The sequence below is a fragment of the Thalassophryne amazonica genome, chromosome 9 (genome assembly GCF_902500255.1).
Source record: "Thalassophryne amazonica chromosome 9, fThaAma1.1, whole genome shotgun sequence".
In the NCBI taxonomy this organism is placed as follows: domain Eukaryota; kingdom Metazoa; phylum Chordata; class Actinopteri; order Batrachoidiformes; family Batrachoididae; genus Thalassophryne; species Thalassophryne amazonica.
Genome location: NC_047111.1, coordinates 25,307,519 through 25,329,665, shown reverse-complemented (window position 1 = coordinate 25,329,665; position 22,147 = coordinate 25,307,519). Strand labels below are relative to the sequence as shown.

The 22,147-nt window shown below is 40.6% G+C and overlaps 1 protein-coding gene across 2 annotated transcripts in view; it reads left to right on the top strand.

Annotated features, from left to right (window-relative positions):
* The window catches only part of zbtb16a (zinc finger and BTB domain containing 16a), a 350,151-nt gene that overhangs the window by 309,398 nt on the left and 18,606 nt on the right, over window positions 1-22,147 (top strand). The window contains exon 6 of one of the 2 annotated variants that reach the window (XM_034177822.1): window positions 2,122-2,289. In XM_034177822.1, coding sequence (XP_034033713.1) covers window positions 2,122-2,289 — 168 coding nt within the window. Of the gene's footprint in view, window positions 1-2,118; window positions 2,290-22,147 lie in introns of both variants that reach the window. The other variant, XM_034177821.1, reaches the window with a different exon arrangement.

Here is a 22,147-nt window from a genome sequence, read left to right as displayed (position 1 = left end):
TTATTATTATTATTATTATTAATAGGCTGAGTATAGGGAAGTGTAGGATGAGCTGCTTGGTCTGCTGCCACGGTGACCCACACTCGGATAAGAGGCAGAAAATGAATGCATTAATAATAATAATAGTAACTACTATATAGGACTTTCAAAAGGATCAAAGCATTAACAAAATAACACAAACATCTGTGATTAAAGAGCTGATTTAAAAATAAACAAATAAATGAAATAGATTCCCATTTTTGTTGTAGTTTTCCCAGCAATCCATGTTCATCTGAGTCAATGTTTATTTGTCCATTTTGCTTATTTTTGGGATTTAAAAGTCCTTGTGGTCCACACCACAGGATAGGGGTTTCCTTCATAAATTGACTGTTCACTTCTCCTTGTTGCTGTCCATCTGATGATTTCTTTTGTCCAAACTGCATCAAACATCATCCAATATGTTATCCATTGCATATTTGTTGGTTGATCTGCTTATTTTTGGAACTTCAAGGTCCTTCTGTTAAGTAACACCACAGGCTGTGGTGTGCACATGTGCTACACTGATTTCCTGCCTCTTGTTAAACCCAACCCCAAGGAAATTTTGATGGTTATCCAGGTCTGCTTTAAATGATTTGCTCTCCTTTTTGAACCTTTTGAGATGACCACTTTCTGATTCGTTCTTGCCTCATTGCATCACGAGTCTCCACGCACATGTCTTGTTCATTTTGTTTGTGTTATTGCTGTCTATGGGCATGCTGAAGAAAAAACAAATCAAAATTCTGACCTCTGTCAGTGATGGCCTTTACTTTTATTCTGTTGGTGGGATGATGGTTGGACTTTAGGTGGAATCACCTGTGAGAGAAGTTCATGTCTTTACATCTGTGGTATCTCCTCCTGTACACATCTTATTATTCCAGCAGTGGATATGATGAACATCTAGTGGGCTTCAGTTTTATTTCTGCCACTGAGTTGACTTTATCCCCTCAGGTTAAACCACCATTTGGCCACATATGTTCAGTCCAAATGTCATTGCTGAGTCAGGTGGGCATGATGCCTCACTCACTCTTGGCATACATGTTCATGCTGCTCATGTGGAGGAGGAGGTCTGATGGGCACCCCACTCCTGAAACTGTATCCATGTGGGTTACAACTAATGATTGTTTTTGCAATAAAGTTACTGATTATTTTTTTTAAATGAATGTTTACTATTTTGGGGTTAGTGGACTATCTTTTGGCTAATTTGGTTAATCCTAGTCATAAATTCTATCAATAACTTTCATAATTGCATTAAAATATTTTGTCCTAATAGGTACTGTATGTATTTTTCAATTGCTTCATATATATATATATATATGTATGTATGTATGTATGTATATGTATACACTCAACAAAAATATAAACGCAACACTTTTGGTTTTGCTCCCATTTTGAATGAGATGAACTCAAAGATCTAAAACTTTTTCCACATACACAATATCACCATTTCCCTCAAATATTGTTCACAAACCAGTCTAAATCTGTGATAGTGAGCACTTCTCCTTTGCTGAGATAATCCATCCCACCTCACAGGTGTGCCATATCAAGATGCTGATTAGACACCATGATTATATATGGAGGAAAAAAATTAAAGTAAAATGTTGCCAAAAAAAAAAAATAAACTCTAACATTTTGTAGGGGGCAGGTAACAGTTATTTTGACTATCAATTAATCTGTTGAATATGTTTATTTTCTGGTTTAATCCATATAAGGTACATTGTGAGGGAAGATCCAACCTAGAGTTGGTTTTTGAATTTAAGAAATACTGCAATGATGTAAAGGAATGTTACACCTGCGAAAAGTTCCACTTCAATAATCTGTAGCTTCATCCTCAAAGTAGCATTTAAATATTTGATGTTGAACTTTTAGTGTCATCATAAGGAATGAATGAGATAGAAGATCTTTCTTAAATGAATTGTGATACTTCCAAAGTCATGGTGTAGCTATTCCAGAGAGAGTGGCAACACGGCGGCCGGTGGCAGAACGTTCGTCAGGCATCAGTGATCCCGCTTTTATAACACACATGAATGGCTTTAACGTTGACTGGACCTCTTCATGGTAGATGTGCAGTTGAAGTAAATGTTGCCTCCTTTGCCGTTTCAGCAGGTGACCACCCATTTGAGTGTGAATTCTGTGGGAGCTGTTTCCGAGATGAAAGCACTCTGAAGGGCCACAAACGCATCCACACGGGAGAGAAGCCCTACGAATGTAACGGCTGCGGGAAGAAGTTCAGCCTCAAACACCAGCTGGAAACTCACTACCGTGTGCACACAGGTACCAGCACCAAAACTGGTTCAAACCCACAGTAATACACTAGTGGAGCATGCATAAACAGGTACCAGCACCAAAACTGGTTCAAACCCACAGTAATACACTAGTGGAGCATGCATAAACAGGTACCAGCACCAAAACTGGTTCAAACCCACAGTAATACACTAGTGGAGCATGCATAAACAGGTACGAGCATCAGAACAGGTCCAAACCCACAGTAATACACTAGTGGAGCATGCATAAACAGGTACGAGCATCAGAACAGGTCCAAACCCACAGTAATACACTAGTGGAGCATGCATAAAAAGGTACCAGCATCAGAACAGGTCCAAACCCACAGTAATACACTAGTGGAGCATGCATAAACAGGTACCAGCATCAGAACAGGTCCAAACCCACAGTAATACACTAGTGGAACATGCATAAACAGGTACCAGCATCAGAACCATTGCAAAACCAACAGTAGTACTCTGACAGAGCATGCACACACAGGTACCAGCACCAGTCCAAAACCACAGTAATACACTAGTAGAAAATGCCTAAACAGGTACCACCACCAAAACAGGTCCAAGCCCACAGTAATACACTAGTGGAGCATTCATAAACAGGTACCAGCATCAGAACCGGTTCAAACCCACAGTAATACACTAGTGGAACATGCATAAACAGGTACCAGCATCAGAACAGGTCCAAACCCACAGTAATACACTAGTGGAACATGCATAAACAGGTACCAGCATCAGAACAGGTCCAAACCCACAGTAATACACTAGTGGAGCATGCATAAACAGGTACCAGCATCAGAACAGGTCCAAACCCACAGTAATACACTAGTGGAACATGCATAAACAGGTACCAGCATCAGAACCATTGCAAAACCAACAGTAGTACTCTGACAGAGCATGCACACACAGGTACCAGCACCAGTCCAAAACCACAGTAATACACTAGTAGAAAATGCCTAAACAGGTACCACCACCAAAACAGGTCCAAGCCCACAGTAATATACTAGTGGAGCATTCATAAACAGGTACCAGCATCAGAACCGGTTCAAACCTACAGTAATACACTAACAAAGCACCTCTGCATTCATGTGTGTTTTGTCACCTTTTTTTGTGCTCCACATATTCAATTGGTACCAAAGACCTGAATTTAAATGTCTACTGACATCAACGGCCCAAAGTGGCTGTTTGTGATGTTTGAACCCAGATTACATGTTACTAAGAAACTTTTTTTCCAACCATACGACTAAAAGAGTGAAGTAGAAAACAAACTTTTATTCCCTTTACTGTGACAGTTGGCAGCATACACAGAAGTTTATTTTTTTAAAGGAAAAAACTTTCACATTGTAGCAGAATGAACCAAACTGCAGTGTAAGTCGTGACAAGTGATACGTTTGTCTCCTGTGGTGAAGAATGGTCAACAGAGTTTCACTTCCAGATACATTTATGTGAAGTTGAACACCGAACAAATATTTTCCAACATGGATATCATGAGTCATGTGTTCACGTCCCCGACATTTATTTGCTAATTGTGTGTTGCAGTTGTAAAGTGAAAATGGCCAGTGTGGGCCTTTAAACTTTTCACAGGTTTAAATTCTAATTATTTTTATTAAGTAGGCAGATTATGTGAAATGATTTTGCAGATGGCACAGACATTGCTTGATGTCTAATTAAAAAAATAGATATCATACTCAATTGGATAATAAATTACATATAAATACTCTTTATTACTGCAGTATATGTAATACAGGCACAAATGAAGTGCTGTTTTGTTTTCTCCCATTCTAACCACAATTACATTGATTTATTTACATATATATGTTTTTTTTTTTTATTTAGCTTGGCATGATAACTTTTTTAATGTATATTTCAAACAATGTAAAAAAAAATTGGTGCTTTTACTATAAAACACACACTCATAGTGCTATTTTTGCACATCTCCCTTGCAAAAAAAAAAAAATTCAAACATTTAATTTCTAATCATATTCATGAACTTAGTGTCTGTCTGGCTCCTCCCACCTAACTTGCTTTCTTGAAAATAATGCATTTATGGTCTCTGTGTGGGTGAAAATAGAGTGGGCAGTGCACTCCACTTGGTGAGTGATGGACAAAGTTACATTTACTACGTTGGCCATCGCCATGATGGCGGCAAATCTCAGAACACTTGAATCTCAGAATAAGAAAATAAAAGCCAATCATAAAAGTACACTACAACAATGCACAAAAGAGCTGATAATCCAGAACAAAGGTGTGACTTATACGCCGTAAAATATGCTAATAAAAATTTTAGATCTCATCCCAAGTTGTTTTTTTTTTAGTCAATGTAATTTTGGTTGGAATGGATTCAGTGTCTCATCAAACATAGAAAACATTCAGTTTGTCCCTGTGTGCAGTTGTAAGTCAAACAATGTGCAGAATGCACAATTGTTGCACATATCTGCTCCACTATATGTTATACAGACACAACTGAAGTGCTGTTCTGTTTTCTTACACGCTGAGTCCATCCCAACCACAGTTACATTGTTTTGTTTGTGTTTTTTTTGTTTGTTTGTTTTTGGCTTTTAAATGAAACAAAAAAATTAACTTGGCATGATCTTTACTTTTTTAAATTATATATCAAACAATGTCTATGCAAAAATGTCATGCTTTTACCATGAAACACACAGTCGTAGTGTTATTTTACACATATGTGCCTCTGGTCAGAGTCTGAAGCAGGATCACACATGTTGCAGATGTCTCCAGTTTTTACTGCTTCTCTCCTGAAAGCAGCACTGCAGCTGACTATACAACTACATTATTGTGATTTCCTCCTGAAGAAGTGCAATGATGATAATAACCTTTTAAAAATAGGAAGTAACGGTTGCTGTTGTTGGCTGCTGGAGCAGTGTTAGTAACAGTGTAGTACACAATAAGGTGTCCAGAGGAAGCCAGTCCAACATTCAGCCAGAACCGCACTATCTATGAAACTGATGTGTTCCACGCGGCAGTGCTGCTGCTCGGTGTTGTGCCGTCTCATAGGTAAGAGCGCACTCTCACACTGTGAACTGTGTTGCATTGCTCCACAGGGCGACTGGTTGAGACTGTAAATAAAGAGGCAGCAGAGCATCACCCTAATGAATACCTGCCCCCACCCCTCCCAAAACAGCCCCAGGCCTTTCAAATCCAAACAGAATACAAACGAGGGAAGAAAAGCAGATAGAAAAACCAACCAGCCTCAGACCTGTTGATTGTCGCCGTGTCCCGTCACAACCGGGCTTAAAGCTTCGTTTGTACTCTCACCTGGGGCCGACGTTGCCTGCAGCAGAGAGGAAATGCTTTTATATTCAAGCACTCTGTGCCACAAAACTCTCCAGAACAGTAGTTGGCAGTAGTGAGCAACTACTCTTTGAAAGCAGTTGGTAATAGACAGAAAACACCCAAAAATGAGAAGCCAGGAGGGTCGCTGTCAAGACATGATGATGGCGCACTATATGACTATCTTTGGTGCGTTTTTGGTGCACAGTCTAAAGTGTATAGCGCAAGTGCATAGTGCATTTGTCAGACACCACATGGCATGTAATCAAAGCACAAAGTAAGGCGACAAGTTAGTCTGTTTGTTTAACAAACATCAACGCATGAGCACAAAGCAGCCGCCAAAGCTCCCTGAGGTGACACAGAAAAGTGAAGTTTTCTGAATTACCATTAGCATTGGCTTTTACTTTATTTCATTGTGGTTTTCAATTCAGTTTTCTTGTATGTGCAGAGTGTATTTGTGTTGTGAACCTGACTATAATGCATATCTGAATATTATATCAAATATTATCTAAAAATAACTCTATTGTGCAATTGCATTCAGCTACCGCGCCACACCTCAGTGTAAGACCAACACGTCCACGGGTGCGCAGATGCACTCGTTATTGAAATAAAGTAGATGCTGGAAGTGCATGATGGGATGCGTAATCCCAGTTCATGCAAACAGCAAAAATGTTTTAACTCTAACTATACACTACTTATACTCCACCGTGACCCAGACCCGGATACATGGCAAAAAAATGAATGGACGAATTGTACTTGTAGCTATACAACTGCGTTTTTGGAACCATGTCAGCATACAATATCCAAATCTGATCTGTTTGTATGTATTCTCAATAAAATTTGCAAATCAGTGCATATAAATTATTTAATCAGCACAATTTTTGTTCCAACATTTATTGATTCATTTTCTGCCATTTATCTGGTTCGGAGTGGCAGTGGACGAAGCAGGGTAGCCCACACATCCCTGTCCTTGGCCAAAACCTCGAAGTCTTTGTGGGGTCTCCTGAGCCGTTCCCAAGGTAGCTGGGAAATACAATCAATTGTTCTTTCAGTCATTACCCAAAAATCAATGCCATAGGAGTGGATAGGAGCGCTCTTCCCTATGGCGCTTCCCCTACAGCTTGGGACTACGTGTCACAAAATTGTCATTAAAAACTCACAACTAGCTGTCCCCTTTTTCCCTGCTGTCCATGTGCATTTTTTTTCTATGGAGCTGGTGAGTACAATCCGTGGAGCTGTGTCAAGAAAGTGACAATACACAGAAATACATTGAGAACAGATTTTTATATATAATGTAGTGCAGCAGCAAGAACACCAGGTCTGCATCTGTTTTGTACGCTTTATCTTTCAGCTCTCAGTACTCCAAGAAACTCTGACTGACTTTGACCTGTGTGTAACCTGATAAACTTGATTGCTTTTGTGCAAATATTTGCTCATTCTGAAATGGATGCCTACACGTTTCAAAAAAGCTGGGACAGTGGTATATTTACCACTGTGTTAGGGCCTGGTCCCACTGGCGTTTAGGAAGATTTGCGTATGAATTGCGCACAAAATTGGTTCATATTCGCTAAACATCCGCAATATCCTTGAAACATGCTTGTATGAGTCGGCCGACACCCTCACACGTCCGCAATTATCCGCAGAGGCACGTTTTTCCGTTGCCAGGATTTTTGAGCTGCACAAAATTTTGGCTGCGGATGACATCCGCCTTGCATACGCAATACAGACACAATACATACTCAAGACATACTCAATCTATGCACTGTATATCTGCCGTTACCTGCTGATATCCACAACTGACTGGGATTTGTGGCTTGGCAGTGGACTGGGACAGTGTGTAAAATGGATATATTGCATGCCTATCATGTCCACATCACAAACTAAAATAAGTAATGCATACAGATTGGCCACGGATAAAACGTTTGTATTAGTCTGCTTTGCAGATGATTTGTGGACAATCTGTGAATGCATAACAAACACGTCACGTAAACTCAAAGTACTATATGAGGCATAAATTGACATACCTGCCAGTCAGTGCCAGTCCAACTGTGGAGATCCCCAAAGATGTAATAGCTGCTGCAGTCCAACAACATACTGTAAATCCCCAGCTGCAGAGAAGTCAGCCGTGGACTTTGGGTCTCCTTCAGGAGTTTTATTTAATGCCAACAAAAGGAAGAGTTGCTGTTTAGCCACAACTCATGCTGAAGGCTGTTTTCTCTGACACTCTCAAAAAACAAAAACAAAAAAAAAAACAGTCTCACACCCCGAGCAGCTTCCCCCCTCCCGCTCCCCAAACTCATGAACAGTTAACCCTCGCATGACAACATGAACATCAACTCTATGATCAACTTGTCCAAGTCCAGCAAATGCTCCAGAGACTGTATTGTTGGTGTGAATAGTGATGCCGAAAGGCCCGAGTGCTCTTCTTTTTATGACTGCAATGCAGATGCATTCGTAATACACCCGTAATACTGCCATGATAATCGCAATGTGTCGGATCCGTTTCCTCACGACATGCGTTATATACCCGTGATTGTTCATCATATATTCGCTATACATTATTAATATATCCGTAATTCATACTGGGACATTTGTCATTTTTGGCCAATTTTGTTGCGGACGACAACGAACGCCCGTACTTTGTATACTCAATTCATGCGCAATTAATCCTCTCCCCAGTGCGACTGGGCCCTTACATCACCTTTCCTTTTAACAACACTCAATAAGCGTTTGGGAACTGAGGACAATAATTGTTGAAACTTTGTAGGTGGAATTCTTTCCCATTCTTGCTTGATATACGACTTCAGTTGTTCAACAGTCCAGGGTCTCCATTGTCGTATTTTGCGCTTCATAATGCGCCACACATTTTCAATGGGCGACAGGTCTAGACTGCAGGCAGGCTAGTCTAATACCCGCAGTCTTTTACTACGAAGCCACGCTGCTGTAACACGTGCAGAATGTGGCTTGACATTGTCTTGCTGAAATAAGCAGGGACGTCCCTGAAAAAGACGTTGCTTGGATGGCAGCATGTGTTACTCCGAAACCTGGATGTACCTTTCAGCATTGATGGTGCCATCTCCACACTCCCGTACCATCACAGATGCTGGCTTTTGAACTTTATACTGGTAACAATCTGGATGGTCTTCTTCCTCTTTTGTCCGGAGGACACGGCGTGTATGATTTCCAAAAACAATTTGAAATGTGGACTCAGCAGACCACAGCACACTATTCCACTTTGTGTCTGTCCATTTCAAATGAGCTCGGGCTCAGATAAGGTGGTAGTGTTTCTGGATGTTGTTGATGTATGGCTTTCACTTTGCATGGTAGAGTTTTAACTTGCGCTTGTAGATGTAGCGACGAACTATGTTGACTGGCAATGGTTTTCTGAAGTGTTCCTGAGCTCACGCGGTAAGATCCTTTACACAATAATGTCAGTTTTTAATGCAGTGCCGCCTGAGGGATCGCAGGTCACGGGCATTTAGTATTGATTTTCGGCCTTGCCGCTTACGGGTAAAGGGTTCTCCAGAGTCTCTGAATCTTGTGATTATATTATGGACTGTAGATGATGGAATCCCTAAATTCCTTGCAATTGAACATTGAGAAACATTGTTCTGAAACTGTTGGACTATTTTTTCACACAGTTGTTCACAAAGTGGTGATCCTCACCCCATCTTTGCTTGTGAACGGCTGAGCCTTTTGGGGATGCTCCTTTTATACCCAATCATGACACTCACCTGTTTCCAATTAACCTGTTCACCTGTGGAATGTTCCAAACAGGTGTTCTTTGAGCATTCATCAACTTTCCCAGTCTTTTGTCGCCCCGTCCCAGCTTTTTTGAAACATGTTGCAGGCATCCATTTCAAAATGAACAAATATTTGCACAAAAACAATAATGTTTATCAGTTTGAACATTAAATATCTTGTTTTTGTGGTGTATTCAATTGAATATAGGTTGAAGAGGATTTGCAAATCACTGTATTCTGTTTTTATTTACATTTCACACAATGTCCCAACTTCATTGGAATTGGGTTTATAAGAACTAAAGCCTTTGTTGGTTTCTTATTAGTTTGTGCTAGCTCGCTGGTGCTTCAGTTGGGTGGGGGTTGGCATCATGTATGTGCTGTTGTAGTGCTGTAAAGCAGTTTGTGTTTCTCACGAGACCCGATATTCTTTTTCAAAGGACACTGGGTCGGCATCCCAAAAGTTTCCAGACCAGCAAGCTGCATGGTGTTGGTGGTGGGGAGAGAGCCCCCATTCTCTCCAAAACAAGTTATTTAGCAATTATAATTATTCTATATTATATTATTCTCGCTCTTATATTTTATCTTTATTTATTCTATTTTCTTTTTATTCTATTTTCTTTTCTTTTATTCTATTTAATAATTGCTGCAACTGACTGGCTGTCACCAACAAAGTTTCCTTGTTATTACAATGACAACAAAGTGTCTCTTATCTTATCTTATTCTCAAACTTTAAAATTAAGGTAAAAATATTGCATAGTTCATCTTTAAATCAACATACTCCAGTGAGACTTTTTTGGTGGTGGGGGGGGGGGGTGCCCAAGCTGAGTGCAACCTTGAAGTGCCGTGTGCTGATGAAAGTTTTACATCACATTACCAAGTCTGGTTCTGTGTGGTTCAAAGGTAAAGAGGGAATAAAGCCAGAATTAAAGTTGACAGATCAGACATTCAGGTAATAAGGTATTAGCTGACGGCCAAAGATTCACAGCGTTGCATCAAATGTTTGACTTATCCACCTCAGCAAGAAAGTTGCCATGAGTCTTCTCTTCTGGTTTTGTTCATTTAAAATCTTTTATCAGTTGAACTTTCATTTTCTGTCATCTGTTTGCTAAATGCAGTAAAATGTTTCTTCAGTCATAGATATTTTACTGAGTGAGTTCTGCTATACGAAAACTTGACTGGACACAAATGAGACTATTTCAGTTTAGTCCAGAAGCTAATCATTATTTTCAGTATCAATGATGTGTAAGATTTTGTCATTAAAACTGCAAAATATGTAATACTCATAATTTTCCATAAATCCGGGTAAAACTATTAGGGAATAACCCTGTTGTGTCTGATGATTTGCGGACGTTAATGCTTAATTTTACAGTTGCAAATTGACTAAAAGGAGTAAAAAGGAGTTTTACCGATGACACATTAGCGGAGCTGATAAAACGGACATTTGCAACCATAATCCAGCATTAACGTCCGCTAATTATCAGACACAAGGGAGTTATTCTCATTCTAATCCAATTCCATCATTTGCACACTTTATTTTTCTGTGAGTAATTTGACCTGGAGCCATGTTTTCGGCAAAGCTTACCGTAGCAACAGCATCTTCATGCCAAACTGGAAATTCTGTGAGCAGACCCACAGATTTCTCCATGTCGTCAACTGCACTGATTAATCCACATTGATACTTTCGTATAGTAGCATAAATTCACCCATTTCTGCATCGTCGTCTCTCCGCCACATTCTCTCTCTCTCAGTTGACAGCGCCATTATTGACATCTGCATATCAGCATGTGCGGTCAGGGCGCGGAGTAATACATTAAATGTGAAACGGTCAAATGTTTTGCTACCATCAATGCGATATTTTATGGTCTGAAATCTCACACGATTAACCAGTCAGATTTGCGGAAAAATGTAATTGGATTAGAATTCAACTTTGACCCCAACAACAGTCCATTTGATCATAATATAGTTACCGAGCAGATAGTAGCACCAAAATTTGTGCGTAGCTTGCTTTCGTTATGCCTGTGAACTGCTCGATGGATTCCCATAAAAAAATTTAAAATCCAACATTGCTCACCCAAATGCAAAAATATTTGTATGTACACATCATAAGAATAAAAATGGTGGGAAATAATTGTTTTGTAGGCGCAAGGAACAAAAACATAAGGAGTAATATGACATTTAAAGATCTCAAATTTGCAATGTTGTGAAAAAGTTCAATATTTTTTGGCAGTTTTCCCAGAAAGTAAAAATGTTATATATTCTATCTACACGGATTACGTATAAACTAAAATATTTATAGCCTACAGCTTCAAAAGAAAAAGAAAAAAAAAAGAATTTTAGAATATTCCATGAGATGAATTAAAAAAAAGGGGATTTACAATACAGAAATGTCAAACTTATGCACTTAATACTTGGTTGAGGTTGTGTCTCCTCTGTAGTCTGTCACATTAAAGAAACACGCATGTTTTCCTCCTGCTAACACAACTGGAGTGCAGCTATCAGTCTTTGATCCACATCATTCAGTCTGGAAGTAACTGGAGGCTTTGTTTGTAGATGACAGCACACCAACGGAGGAAACGCCAACAATAAGTAAGATTAAAACAGGCAAAAAAGAAAAGTATTTATCTACACAGAGTACTTGCCCATTGTAGAAACACAAAAACAAAGAAAAAAACAGCAACACAACAATAAGTTGTGTGTCTGACATGTAGAGATTTTGATAGGAAGAGACGCTGTCAGGCATGGTGACGGCGTGGCTCATAACAGGTGGACACAAATGTGAGTTTTCACTAGGGATGGAGTAAGTAAAAGGTTTAATCATCAAAGCAAACAGGGAGTCGGTACACAGGTGATCCAGCAGTGAGGCAACGGTAACAGACAGGCAATGGGCTGAGGCATGGTTCAACAGACATGCACAGGTCAAAATACACAGTGAGGAAGCCATCAGAGACAAAGTCAAGGTCGAGAACAAAGCAAGGTCAAAAATCTGGCAGGCAAAAAACAGAGCAAAGGTGAACTTGGAACTAAGGCTGGAGAGTAACTTGAAATCAACAATCTGGCAGTGAACAGTGAGAATGTGAGGGTTTAAATAACTGGTGGTGTATTTAGTGGAGAAATGAGGAACAGGTGTGCAGAAGGTGCTGGAAGGGGGTGTGACCGGGGAAGACAAAGGTAAGTGCAAGAGAGTGCAGTGAGGCAAAAGCAAAGTGAACTGTGGCAAGATAACTAAGTGGCTGAAAAAACAACGGTGCCAAGCAAGTAAAGTAAGTGACAGAAAAACTAAAGTAAGTGACAGAAAAACTAACAGTGAATTATGACCCAGTCACACGGCACACGACAAAAAGTAAAAAACGTTACAATTCGTTGAGAAAAGGTGGACGAAAGAGCTTTTATCACCAAACAGTCTGTGAAGCAAGAGCGCAAAAGGGACGAAAGAGGAACTTAACAAAACTGAAGCTCACGATCTTAACGAAATGCACCTGGAGCCACAGCTGGAGCAGTGTGTGTCTGCTCCAGCACTCGGCGCTGGAACGGAGCTCATAGCGCCTGAGTCCTGGAGGAACTGCAAACAGAATCTGTGGAGATGTCGATGGACCACCTGCTCTGGTTCCTTGTCCAGAACAAAAGAGGGATCATCTCCATCATCATCAGAATCCACACTGTCTGTCGACACAATGCATGCTCTGTCGTGCTCCAATTAAAAAAAAAAGTGTTCCGTGGTCACTGCTATATCACAGTATTATGTTCTAAGACATATATATTGATTTATAACAGAAAACTGTCAAAAGGGAGAATAAATATAAATATGTGTAAAGATGATTGAATATATCAGAACAGTAAATTAATCAGTGCGTGTGAATGCGCGCATTGACTCGTGCGGTTATTTCCACCAGCTGATCACTGATCCACAACGTGAATTCTTCCTTCCAGAACAGCTCTTTATATAATCATTTTGATTCATCTGCCTGTTGCCACATGTACAGAAGGACTGGATTGTCATTCCTACACTCAGATTGTTATATTTAATAAAAATAATAAGCGCACGCAGGAGCTCTTGCTGCCGCTGATGCTGCATTCACATACCATCGGAAATTACACAACTTTTTCGTTGTTTCAAATTCAACAGTTGCTTGTGGCGAAATAATTAATTATATCCAAACAAAAGATTAATTCTGGCCTATGTAAGGTGCCTGAGCCCATTGAAGCTGCCCCCCCCCCCCCCCCCCCCCACACACAGATAAAAAAAATCCAAGCAAGCAGGCTGAGTTTGCCCTGTAATTTCCGACGGTACATGAACGCAGCAGCAGCCTCAGTGCTCACAAACCGGCTTCTGCACTGTGTGAAAACATTCAGCTGCTCCAACGAAGTCAAATTAAACAATAACGTTACAAAAACTAAAACGATTAAAAAACGTCAAGAACGACAGCAAAACGAAACACAGACGAACTGAGGTTTTCGTTGCCCTTCGTTCAAATTTTTCAACAGTTTAAAACTCCTGACGAAGCACCCGCTGCAGGAACGAAGCTGCGCGAAGGTTAAACGATGTCAACGACAGTCAACGAAAGTCCAGATTTCTTGTTTCGTTGGGGCTTCGTCACCCTTCGTTAAGTGCCGTGTAACTGGGCCATTACATGACGTGTTCCAGACAAGCAATAATGCATGAGCAAAACAAACAGGAAACAAAACTAGGAAATAACGTGACTAATCCAAATAGCGGGAAACAAGAAGATCTATGATTATAATTGAAACTAGAACAGGGACTGGTACAGATTAAAGTATAAAAATCAAATGCAGTAACCGATAAAGACATGACAAATCAGACTACAAACTGAGCAGAAAATAACTGACATAAAACAAAACCAGTAACCACAGAATACAACACAAAATAGATGATAAACAGAGAATAAACAAACCCAGTGACTACAGAATAATGCAATAAATAAAAAAAGAAAACTGATAAACAGAAAATGCAATAAATAACAAATGGAACATGATATGAAAAGAAACACTGAAGGAGAATAATAACCAAAACCTGTGACTAAAGCATAATACAAGAAATGTGATAACCAGAACTAAACTTAAAGGACCAGGAGTGAAAAAACAAGAACTAACTACAGAATAAATGATAACCAAAGAAAGAATCTGTGATGAAAGTGTAGCATAAAGAAAAGCAATAAATAACTGAATGACTGCAAACTAAATAATAAGGTAATGAATGAAACCAGTGACTAAATGGTAAACAAAGCAAAGCAATAAACAGAACCAAACTGAGACTACTAACATGATGGTAAAACCAGAAAATCAAAGAGGAAATAAGGCAATAAACAAAGTCCTAACCCCTGAGCTGGGACTGGGCATGACAGACGCAGAGAACAGAACAAAAATATCTTGCTTATGTGATGCTGTTACCAAGGAAGTGACTTTAGAAAATAAGTTGACCTTGTACTTGCATTTGCAGAGCTGCACCCAGTGTGTTTGAGGGCTTAGTCCTGGTACTAGATAGCGAGACTCCTCACTCACCTTCACCAACAACATCCATTGATTCCACAATGATCACAGCGTTGTCTGCAAAGCCGAGGTCAAGCAGCCTTTCCTTACCAATAAAGGCACCCAGGTCACTGGACTCCACGTCCTTATCCAGCACTGTGTTCACGTCAGCTCCGGGAAGAGTAATGGCAAAATTACATTCCTGTGTTGTACAGTGTGTAGGCCGGCCAGGATGGACAAAAACTTGTTGGGTCTCCCACAAAGTCTCAGGTGTTTCCACAAAGTAGGACTAACAACTGAGTCAGATGCGTTGCAAAAATTAACATTGATGCCGTGTCAACATGCGCATTTGTGTTCAGTGAGTACCCGCAGAACTAGAATATGTCAGTAGCCATTTATTAGTTGAAACGTCAGACTGCTCTGGTACTGACCTGCGATCCTACGGAGAAGAGCTTTTGCCAGTGCCTTGTCTCGTGTGGAGAGGAGTGTAATACGTTGTTCCACTCTGTTGGGAACAAAGATTGCGTGCAACACCAGAAAAAACATTATCCAACTACACCTTAAGACATTTTGCCCCAATACACCAAAGGAAAACTAAAATCATTGCTTTTTTGCCATATTTTGGAATATTTTCATAGTGGCAGCCATGTTAGTGGCCATTTTGGATTGATGTCATTGTGTCTGCATTGATTAACTGGTTAGTATTTCCTCATCTCAATGCTGGGAGCATAAGGACCCTTTAGGCCTGCTTGTTGGAACAGCATTAATGGTGCTCACTTTTATGTGTTTTGCATTTGAAATTTTGGAATAATTTAAATTTAATTTAGCAGTGACCCTTAAGACTGAACTAAATCAATCTCAGGCACATTGATCTCAATTATTTCACACAGTGAAGTTCAACATATTGGTGAACTACAAGTTAAAATTTTTCTGCCGGGGTCCATGTGTGTGTGTGTTACATGTATATATTCGCCATTGGCTCAGTAAGCTGATTTACCGGCCACGTTATTACAACTTGCTGGTACCGGGTTGGACCCCTTTTGCTTTCAGAATTGCCTTAATTCTTCATGGCATAGATTCAACAAGGCGTTGGAAGCATTCCTCAGAGATGTTGGTCCATATTGACGTGATGGCATCACAAAGTCGCCCATTCAACTAGTCTGCCCATTCTCCCCTGACATCAACAAGGCATCTTTGTCCACACAGCTGCCACTCATGGGTATCTCCTCTTCTCTGGACCATTCTCTGTAAACCCTAGAGATGGTTGTGAGTGAAAATCCCAGTAGATCAGAAGTTTCTGAAATACTTGGACTACCTTGCCACATTCAAAGCCACTTAAATCCCCTTTTCTTCCCCGTTCTGATGCTCAGTTTGAACTTCAGCAAGTCGTCTTCAACACGTCTAGATGCCTAACTGCACTGAGTTGCTGCCATGTGATTGGCTGATCAGCTGTCTGTGTTAAGCAATTGAACAGGTGTACCTAATAAAGTGAGTGTATGTACTACCCAAATCAAATCAAATCCATTTTATTTATATAGTGCCAAATCACAACAAACAGTTGCCCCAAGGCACTTTATATTGTAAGGCAAGGCCATACAATAATTACAGAAAAACCCCAACGGTCAAAACGACCCCCTGTGAGCAAGCACTTGGCAACAGTGGGAAGGAAAAACTCCCTTTTAACAGGAAGAAACCTCCAGCAGAACCAGGCTCAGGGAGGGGCAGTCTTCTGCTGGGACTGGTTGGGGCTGAGGGAGAGAACCAGGAAAAAGACATGCTGTGGAAGGGAGCAGAGATCAATCACTAATGATTAAATGCAGAGTGGTGCATACAGAGAAAAAAGAGAAAGAAACACTCAGTGCATGATGGGAACCCCCCAGCAGTCTAAGTCTATAGCAGCATAACTAAGGGATGGTTCAGGGTCACCTGATCCAGCCCTAACTATAAGCTTTAGCAAAAAGGAAAGTTTTAAGCCTAATCTTAAAAGTAGAGAGGGTTGTCTGTCTCCCTGATCTGAATTGGGAGCTGGTTCCACAGGAGAGGAGCCTGAAAGCTGAAGGCTCTGCCTCCCATTCTACTCTTACAAACCCTAGGAACTACAAGTAAGCCTGCAGTCTGAGAGCGAAGCGCTCTATTGGGGTGATATGGTACTATGAGGTCCCTAAGATAAGATGGGACCCTGATTATTCAAAACCTTATAAGTAAGAAGAAGAATTTTAAATTCTATTCTAGAATTAACAGGAAGCCAATGAAGAGAGGCCAATATGGGTGAGATATGCTCTCTCCTTCTAGTCCCTGTCAGTACTCTAGCTGCAGCATTTTGAATTAACTGAAGGCTTTTCAGGGAACTTTTAGGACAACCTGATAATAATGAATTACAATAGTCCAGCCTAGAGGAAATAAATGCATGAATTAGTTTTTCAGCATCACTCTGAGACAAGACCTTTCTAATTTTAGAGATATTGCGCAAATGCAAAAAAGCAGTCCTACATATTTGTTTAATATGCACATTGAATGACATATCCTGATCAAAAATGACTCCAAGATTTCTCACAGTATTACTAGAGGTCAGGGTAATGCCATCCAGAGTAAGGATCTGGTTAGACACCATGTTTCTAAGATTTGTGGGGCCAAGTACAATAACTTCAGTTTTATCTGAGTTTAAAAGCAGGAAATTAGAGGTCATCCATGTCTTTATGTCTGTAAGACAATCCTGCAGTTTAGCTAATTGGTGTGTGTCCTCTGGCTTCATGGATAGATAAAGCTGGGTATCATCTGCGTAACAATGAAAATTTAAGCAATGCCGTCTAATAATACTGCCTAAGGGAAACATGTATAAAGTGAATAAAATTGGTCCTAGCACAGAACCTTGTGGAACTCCATAATTAACCTTAGTCTGTGAAGAAGATTCCCCATTTACATAAACAAATTGTAATCTATTAGATAAATATGATTCAAACCACCACAGTGCAGTGCCTTTAATACCTATGGCATGCTCTAATTTCTGTAATAAAATTTTATGGTCAGCAGTATCAAAAGCAGCACTGAGGTCTAACAGAACAAGCACAGAAATGAGTCCACTGTCTGAGGCCATAAGAAGATCATTTGTAACCTTCACTAATGCTGTTTCTGTACTATGATGAATTCTAAAACCTGACTGAAACTCTTCAAATAGACCATTCATCTGCAGATGATCAGTTAGCTGTTTTACAACTACCCTTTCAAGAATTTTTGAGAGAAAAGGAAGGTTGGAGATTGGCCTATAATTAGCTAAGATAGCTGGGTCAAGTGATGGCTTTTTAAGTAATGGTTTAATTACTGCCACCTTAAAAGCCTGTGGTACATAGCCGACTAATAAAGATAGATTGATCATATTTAAGATCGAAGCATTAATTAATGGTAGGGCTTCCTTGAGCAGCCTGGTAGGAATGGGGTCTAATAGACATGTTGATGGTTTGGAGGAAGTAACTAATGAAAATAACTCAGACAGAACAATCGGAGAGAAAGAGTCTAACCAAATACCAGCATCACTGAAAGCAGCCAAAGATAACGATACGTCTTTGGGATGGTTATGAGTAATTTTTTCTCTAATAGTTAAAATTTTATTAGCAAAGAAAGTCATGAAGTCATTACTAGTTAAAGTTAAAGGAATACTCGGCTCAATAGAGCTCTGACTCTTTGTCAGCCTGGCTACAGTGCTGAAAAGAAACCTGGGGTTGTTCTTATTTTCTTCAATTAGTGATGAGTAGTAAGATGTCCTAGCTTTACGGAGGGCTTTTTTATAGAGCAACAGACTCTTTTTCCAGGCTAAGTGAAGATCTTCTAAATTAGTGAGACGCCATTTCCTCTCCAACTTACGGGTTATCTGCTTTAAGCTGCGAGTTTGTGAGTTATACCACGGAGTCAGGCACTTCTGATTTAAGGCTCTCTTTTTCAGAGGAGCTACAGCATCCAAAGTTGTCTTCAATGAGGATGTAAAACTATTGACGAGATACTCTATCTCACTTACAGAGTTTAGGTAGCGACTCTGCCCTGTGTTGGTATATGGCATTAGAGAACATAAAGAAGGAATCATATCCTTAAACCTAGTTACAGCGCTTTCTGAAAGACTTGTAGTATAATGAAACTTATTCCCCACTGCTGGGTAGTCCATCAGAGTAAATGTAAATGTTATTAAGAAATGATCAGACAGAAGGGAGTTTTCAGGGAATACTGTTAAGTCTTCAGTTTCCATACCATAAGTCAGAACAAGATCTAAGATATGATTAAAGTGGTGGGTGGACTCATTTACATTTTGAGCAAAGCCAATTGAGTCTAATAATAGATTAAATGCAGTGTTGAGGCTGTCATTCTCAGCATCTGTGTGGATGTTAAAATCGGCCACTATAATTATAAGATCTGAGCCAAGCACTAAGTCAGACAAATGGTCTGAAAATTCACAGAGAAACTCACAGTAACGACCAGGTGGACGATAGATAATAACAAATTAAACTGGTTTTTGGGAGTTCCAATTTGGATGGACAAGACTAAGAGTCAAGCTTTCCAATGAATTAAAGCTCTGTCAGGGTTTTTGATTAATTAATAAGCTGGAATGGAAGATTGCTGCTAATCCTCCGCCTCGGCCCGTGCTATGAGCGTTCTGGCAGTTAGTGTGACTCGGGGGTGTTGACTCATTTAAACTAACATATTCATCCTGCTGTAACCAGGTTTCTGTAAGGCAGAATAAATCAATATGTTGATCAATTATTATATCATTTACTAACAGGGACTTAGAAGAGAGAGATCTAATGTTTAATAGACCACATTTAACTGTTTTAGTCTGTGGTGCAGTTGAAGGTGCTATATTATTTTTTCTTTTTTAATTTTTATGCTTAAATAGATTTTTACTGGTTATTGGTGGTCTGGGAGCAGGCACCGTCTCTACAGGGATGGGGTAATGAGGGGATGGCAGAGGGAGAGAAGCTACACAGAGGTGTGTAAGACTACAACTCTGCTTCCTGGTCCCAACCCTGGATAGTCACGGTTTGGAGGATTTAAGAAAATTGGCCAGATTTCTAGAAATGAGAGCTGCTCCATCCAAAGTGGGATGGATGCCGTCTCTCCTAACAAGACCAGGTTTTCCCCAGAAGCTTTGCCAATTATCTATGAAGCCCACCTCATTTTTTTTGGACACCACTCAGACAGCCAGCAATTCAAGGAGAACATGCGGCTAAACATGTCACTCCCGGTCCGATTGGGGAGGGGCCCAGAGAAAACTAAAGAGTCCGACATTGTTTTTGCAAAGTTACACACCGATTCAATGTTAATTTTAGTGACCTCCGATTGGCGTAACCGGGTGTCATTACTGCCGACGTGAATTACAATCTTACCAAATTTACGCGTAGCCTTAGCCAGCAGTTTCAAATTTCCTTCAATGTCGCCTGCTCTGGCCCCCGGAAGACAATTGACTATGGTTGCTGGTGTCGCTAACTTCACATTTCTCAAAAGAGTCACCAATAACCAGAGTTTGATCCTCGGTGGGTGTGTCGCTGAGTGGGGAAAAATGGTTAGAAATGTGAACGGGTTGGCAGTGTACACGGGGCTTCTGTTTAGAACTACGCTTCCTCCTCACAGTCACCCAGTCGGCCTGCTTTCCCGGCTGCTCGGGATCTGCCGGAGGGGAACTAACGGCGGCTAAGCTACCTTGGTCCGCACTGACTACAGGGGCCTGGCTAGCTGTAGGATTTTCCAAGGTGCGGAGCCGAGTCTCCAATTCGCCCAGCCTGGTCTCCAAAGCTACGAATAAGCTACACTTATTACAAGTACCATTACTGCTAAAGGAGGCCGAGGAATAACTAAACATTTCACACCCAGAGCAGAAAAGTGCGGGAGAGACAGGAGAAGCCGCCATGCTAAACCGGCTAAGAGCTAGTAGCTGCGCTAAGCTAGCGGATTCCTAAAAACACACAAAGTGAATAATGTGTAAATAATTTAGAGGTGATTCAGCAGAGGGAGTGCTTTAGTTAAGGCACGTGAAGATTACACTGTGAAACAAATCGTTATCTAGTTATCTAGATCAGTCTAACTGCGCAGATTAAACAGCTAACGGATACAGCAAAACACTGCTGTGCTCCGGAACAGGAAGTGATACAATACCGCAGTGAGAGCCAACCACAGAAAACAGAGACTGTTTTGGTCAGAGACATGTTGATGAGGTGATGTTATGCTGTTACCAAGGAAGTGACTTTAGAAAATACGTTGACCTTGTACTTGTGACTTTATTTATCTTTGATTAGCTTCATACGGGAAAACAAATGGCACCAACAAGTCCCATTTAAAAAAAAAAAAAAAAAAAAAAAAAAAAAAAAAAAAAAAAAAAAAAGCTACTATATGCTTCCACCGCCAGCCATTGTTCTGGAACACACGCTCAACATCAGCCCTGATGTGGCGGTGACTTTGGACGACACCGCGCTGCAGTGGTTTGTTATGATAATTATTTCACGAGTGGTAAGAGACACTGTGTCTATTTTTACATGACACTGACATTTGACTGAAGGAATCAGAGATGAAATGCTCCTTTTAAAGTCCGGGACAAAAGGACGTCATGGATGATTTGTGGCGGCGGCGTTGAGACCTCGTCATTTTCTTCCAGTGTCACATAAAAGCAGCTTTATGACTCATTGGCCCCTATCATAACACAGCATTCAAACATGTTGCTGCAGCATATGGAGCCTTTTTAAGAGGCTTAAGTTTCAGGAAATAGATGAACGTCTTTGTGGCTGTGATACAGTAGATGAATGTCTCTGAATCCTTTGCATTGATCGCAGCTTATTTCCAGCCTCATAGAGATGTTGACACAGTGATGAGCTCCGGCTCCGTGTGAGGATACTATAAGTGTCGAGCAGATTGGCATGCAGCCCAGGCTTTATGTTCCCTCACCACGCTGCTCTGTAATACACACACACACACACACACACATATCAGCCATTCAATAAACCAGCTGTTAAGCCGCACTATCAAGGCAGCCTGTCCAGTAATTGCCACACACACACGCACACAATTCTACCATTCCCCTTTTGAGTGTCTGTGTGTATGGCGGCGGTGACAGCGGGGTGGGGGGGTGGTGGTTGCGTTAAGCTTTAGATAACAGCAGCAGATAACAAGAGCAAGTGACAAGCTCACAGTCAAAGGCCAGCTCACACAAACCGAGTCACTTGATGAATCATCGACATTGGTAACCTGCAGCTCCCTCCCCGCCCCAAGCCCCCCACCCCATTCTTTTCACACATCCTAAATGCCAATGGCAGATCAATACCTCAACCTCATTTGCAATTCATTGTTTGGTACTTATTTGAGGCG